Source organism: Etheostoma cragini, chromosome 8 (assembly GCF_013103735.1).
Source record: "Etheostoma cragini isolate CJK2018 chromosome 8, CSU_Ecrag_1.0, whole genome shotgun sequence".
NCBI lineage: Eukaryota > Metazoa > Chordata > Actinopteri > Perciformes > Percidae > Etheostoma > Etheostoma cragini.
This window is the reverse complement of record NC_048414.1, coordinates 2,542,558-2,547,380: the sequence shown is the minus strand read 5'-3', so window position 1 is coordinate 2,547,380 and position 4,823 is coordinate 2,542,558. Positions and strand designations below refer to the sequence as shown.

The following is a 4,823-nucleotide window of genomic DNA, read 5'->3' as shown; positions in this document are numbered from 1 at the left end:
AGTCTGTTCATGTGGGTTCAGCCCGAGTTGACTCAGAAGCTGTACGTTGGTCTGTGGGTGGCCTTCATCTCCTCCTGCCTGCTGCCGTTCAAACTGCTGGGATTCTTCATAGGTACTTTATATACACTGTTTATACACTTTCCACGGTTATACATCTATTTCTTTAACTTCACTATACAGCTCCAACACAAAATGACACTCAGTGTTAAATTCAACTAAACTCTTAAGTTGTGTAACCTGTGACTTGATAAAGTCTGTTGCTTTGCATCTACTTAGTTAAGTCTTATTGTTTTGTTCTGTTGTATAAATAGTGGATTTATTTAAGTTGCTTTTGTGCTGCCCCACACCTCCACACAGTAACTAGATATATTATAAAACAACTGAAAAGTACAACATTGGAAGTGGCTCCCAATTTAATGTGTATTTCACGGTCACATTGTTTTTTACACTTGTTTTTATCGTCATTTTACATTTTGGCAAATTGGCACCACTTGAAAGTTAGCCGAATTAGCTATTGATGGTTGCTGTTTGCAGTGTATCCATGGATGTGCAGAGGACTATCACGAGCATCTTTTTTTCTGTGATTTATAAGCAGATTGATGGACCTTTGAGATGAGCAAAGGAGGTAATTGTATCCTAGGGAAGTGGATTTGACTAAGTTATAACTCCGAGAAGAGCACCTACCATTCATTTAAGTTGAATTATGTGATTTTTAGCCATTTTTGGGAGACAGAAAGACTCAGAAACGAGCTGACCGACACACAGCTAAGAAATATTACCAGCTTGTATAGTAGTTGTTAAAATGTTGGCAGTAACTACAGCCAGCACACAGAAACATCTCATGAGAGTAGTGTTGGTATCCACTTGATGAGTCCGATGTTCACGTTTAAGCCCCTCTGAAGGGTCCAGTTTACATTTCAGTGGTTTGAGGAGTGAGATCCAGTCCTGTTGAGTGTCTCTGATTAGTGTCCTCCTCTTCTTCTTCCTCCTCAGGTGTGTACGCAGGTATAAAGTTCTTCATCATCGACTTCATCTTCAAAAGCTGTCCCAAGCTGCGGCAGCGCTACGACACGCCCTACATCATCTGGACCAATCTACCCACCGACCTGCAGCTGAAGGAGCGCGGCAACACCACGCTGAGCAGACGGGTCAGTTTGAACTCCAAAAAAAAAAGGGCAGCTCACAGACCGAGGTGCTTGTCTGAAGTCAGCCCCTGACTCACATACGTCCTGGTTCTCACTGGTCCCAGGAGGTGGTTTCTGGTCTGTTTTGGTTTCAGTTCTCTGTTGTTTTTCTCTCTCAGCTGTCTGATTGTGAACAGGTAGGATCTTAATGTGTATGTTGTGTGTATTTACAGTCGCAGTGTAGAGATCAGTTCTGTTTCAGTTGTAGGATATTTTTAATACTGACATCAATGATTGTGTGGTACGTGTACACTGTGGCTTTTTTTGTTGGTTTTTACTAGTCCCTTTGGGTTTTTTCTCGGGAGAAAAGTGCAAAATGCCGATGATGCCCAAACAATCAAGGCGGTTGTTATATTTCCTTGCCCCAGTCTATCGGACAACCCGTAACATGGCGGTTCGTTTTGAAACATTCGCTTATTTTATAAAAAACAGTTCACGGGAATGTGTTTCCAAAAACATTATTTGCGGAACAAAATAAGCTATGCAGTTGCTGAATCCGTCTTCATTTTTGATTGTCAACAGTCAAGTTTAAAAGATTTTTGTTGAGTTCTCGTGCCCCTGATGTGCATAAATTAGCCTGCACCTCAACTTTATGCAAATGATGAGCGGGCAACTCGACGCCAAATCTCTCAAAAGTTGCCCCAACGCTACCAGAATGCATTGCCGCGGCTGCTTACATTATGAATGGGAAGCGCGGAAATGACGCTGCCAGTGGACACGTACCACAAACGTAACCAATCAGCTGCTGTTGTTATTAGTGACGGTGATAGTCTGTTAGATAAAGATATCCCAAAACCCTGTAGTCAGATTGTCAGTGGGTGTTTTATTCCTGCTATGAATCCTTTAGATTGTGATAACCTTCCCTGTAGCGCGATGTTCAGGACAAACCTCGGTCAGATCTTACTGGAATTTTCTGGGTTTAATGCAGATTTTATTCAAGTTTGTATCCAAATTTTATCTTTGAACCTGAACCGAGTTGGATCTAACCCCAAATCTTTATAGTTCTTACCCCAGTTTTGTGTCTTTCCTTGAATTTTGGTCTTAAATTTGGGGTTTTAAAAGAAATCAGCCTAACTTAATTTTCAAATTGGATCTTATACAAATTTGCAGACTTCACTGGACAGATGCGTTAAAGTGCAACACACATTGGCATTGTAACGTAGTGTTAAGACATCAAACGCAACACACAGACAGAAGCAGTCAGGGACAGAAGCCGAGATCAGGTGATTTTCTGAAGAGCGTTTGTTGCCCTCAATAAAAAGAAGCTAAACTTTATACTCGGATATAATATATTTTTCATGAATCCAATTTGGCCATATTTAATTTGTTAAACAAATGCTTATTTGACTCCAAAGATTATCCAACTTTTCTCAGTCACCAGGCTTTTGTTCCCCATTTAGATTTTAATGACCCCTTTCCTCTAGGGCCTCAGGTCAGATTCTAACAGTTTTTCAGGTTTGTATGAACACTTTTAAAAAGGTTTCTTGTGAACATTTATGTCAGAGTTTTTCCACCATTTGTGGGATTTTATTGTATCTATATACTATTTTCTACACAAAGGTTGTGACGGCTCTTAGGCCTCAAGACCTATCGAGTCCCTTCGGTTGCTGGGAGTTGGGGATTGGCTAATAAGGATTGAGGATTGACTCATGGATGAACTGATTGCTCACATGTCCATAAATAGGAATGCCTGGGCAGTCTCTCTCTGTCTCTCTCCCCCCTCAAGGTCCCCCATGTCATGACCTGGCTCAAAGGTATGATAAAATGTGGAGAACACACCTGTTTGCTCAAATTTATTTAAATAAACAAAGTTAAACGTGCTATCAGTTTATTAGCAATGTGTGTAGTGTACTCTTATTTATGGACATGTGAACAATCAGTTCATCCAGGTGTCAATCCTCAGTCCTTTTTAGCCAATCCCCAACTCCCAGCAACCTAAAGGGACTTCATTGGTCTTGGGGCCTAGGAGCTGTCACAAAATTCATGTTTGTTAGTTCCTCTAGTGCCACCTTGAGGACAAACTGTGAATTTGTTTGTTCCGCCTGTCCAGCCCACTGCGACGAGCACCCGAGGGAGCGCCAGCGCTGCAGCTCCTCTGGGTGTCAGCCGGGACGAGGACGGAGGACGGTACCACAGCACCAAGAGAGGAGCTTTCCATGAAGTCTTCAACCTGCCGGAGAGTGAGCGCCCTCTGACAGGTGGGAGAGGAACGACAGGAGAGGAGGGTCAGGGGTGTACTGGTCTCGATTGGCCAGACCATCCACACGCTACGGAGCGGAGGGAGGGTCTGGCTAGTCAACTCGGCATTCTGGGATGGGAGGAAAATGTGCTCGGGTTTATTGACTTCTCTTTAAACCAATCGCAATCGTCATGGGCGGTGCTAAGCTCCCCATGGAGCCTCGGAGAGAAAACTCAGATTGGACAGATAGTCTAGCTAGCTTGCACAATGTACCCTGCAGAGGAGCAGTCAACCATAGTCCTCATAGTTTAAAATTCCATCACAAAGAAAGTGGAAGGAAACGGACATCGGCAAAAATACATGCATCCGGTGAAAGTTATTGCAGATTTATACTAGTGGTGAACAGACAACCTTTAAGCTTTAGATTTCACACTAAATGACTTCAAGCTTAAGTTTTTTTTTTTAATACACTTTGTACACACTTGTTTCCAGGACTTTAGCCAATAATTTAGTCAAATAAGTCTCCCATTGCAGACCTATTCAGTTAAATGTTCAATTATAAGTTTTATCTCCAAACATGAGCATCTCAATGCTTTTTTAAAAGTCTTCACAGTGTCAGGAATTAAACTTTGAAGGAGAATTCTGCCTTTTTTTAAAATTCATTCATGGCCCTTAAATTATATCTGACAAAACCTGTTGTCTGATTGTTTGTGTTGTTGTCTCAGTGTGTGAGAACGGCTGGCGCTGCTGCCTCATCAACAGAGACAGGAAGACACCGACAGACTACATCCGCAACGGAGTCCTCTACGTCACCGAGAAGTAAGTCCTTCACTTCCTGGGTGCTCCATGAGAGCAGCCGTGGTTACATATGTGAATGTGCCCAGGCGTCGTGAACTGAGATGAAGACATGTCTGCATGTCTGCATGTGTCAACTTGAGGGAAAAGTGTGTGTTTATCGTTAAGCTTTACTGTATTAATCTACCTTTTTGTATACCTTTAGAGAGCCCGGAGGTAAATAAGAGACCGGGGCTGTAGAAGTAGTATGAGTTGTAGGTTCAAGTAGAAGAGAAAAAGGTTACAACTCCCATTTTAACTTTAATTGTGGAGGATCATATTGGAATCATTTGTGTTAATAGACTAATAATAGTTAATATTAATAGACCACATAGTGAGGGAGGAGCCACATTAAGTTACACACTTTCACTGACAATCATAGCCACGCCATAAAACACCACCTTGCTTATAAGATTATAATTCCAAAAATTAACAACATTCTGTATGGCAGAAGACCTTAAACTAGCAATTAAGACCATACAATTATTATGAAAATGTTTCCTGAGGTAATAAATCAAGTGAGAAGTCGGTCACTTTCTCATAGACTTCTACAGAAACCGACCTCCTTTTGCAACTGCACGTGTCGCCCGCTGCTGGATTTCAGATATAATGCAGGTTTAAGGAGT

At 41.9% G+C, this 4,823-nt stretch overlaps 1 protein-coding gene across 1 annotated transcript in view; it reads left to right on the top strand.

Moving 5' to 3' along the window:
• LOC117949716 (GRAM domain-containing protein 4-like) overlaps positions 1-4,823 on the top strand; it is a 14,387-nt gene that overhangs the window by 7,672 nt on the left and 1,892 nt on the right. Inside the window, exons 13-16 of the mRNA XM_034880235.1 lie at positions 3-112; positions 994-1,148; positions 3,235-3,382; positions 4,089-4,182. Coding sequence (XP_034736126.1) covers positions 3-112; positions 994-1,148; positions 3,235-3,382; positions 4,089-4,182 — 507 coding nt within the window. The remainder of the gene's footprint in view (positions 1-2; positions 113-993; positions 1,149-3,234; positions 3,383-4,088; positions 4,183-4,823) is intronic.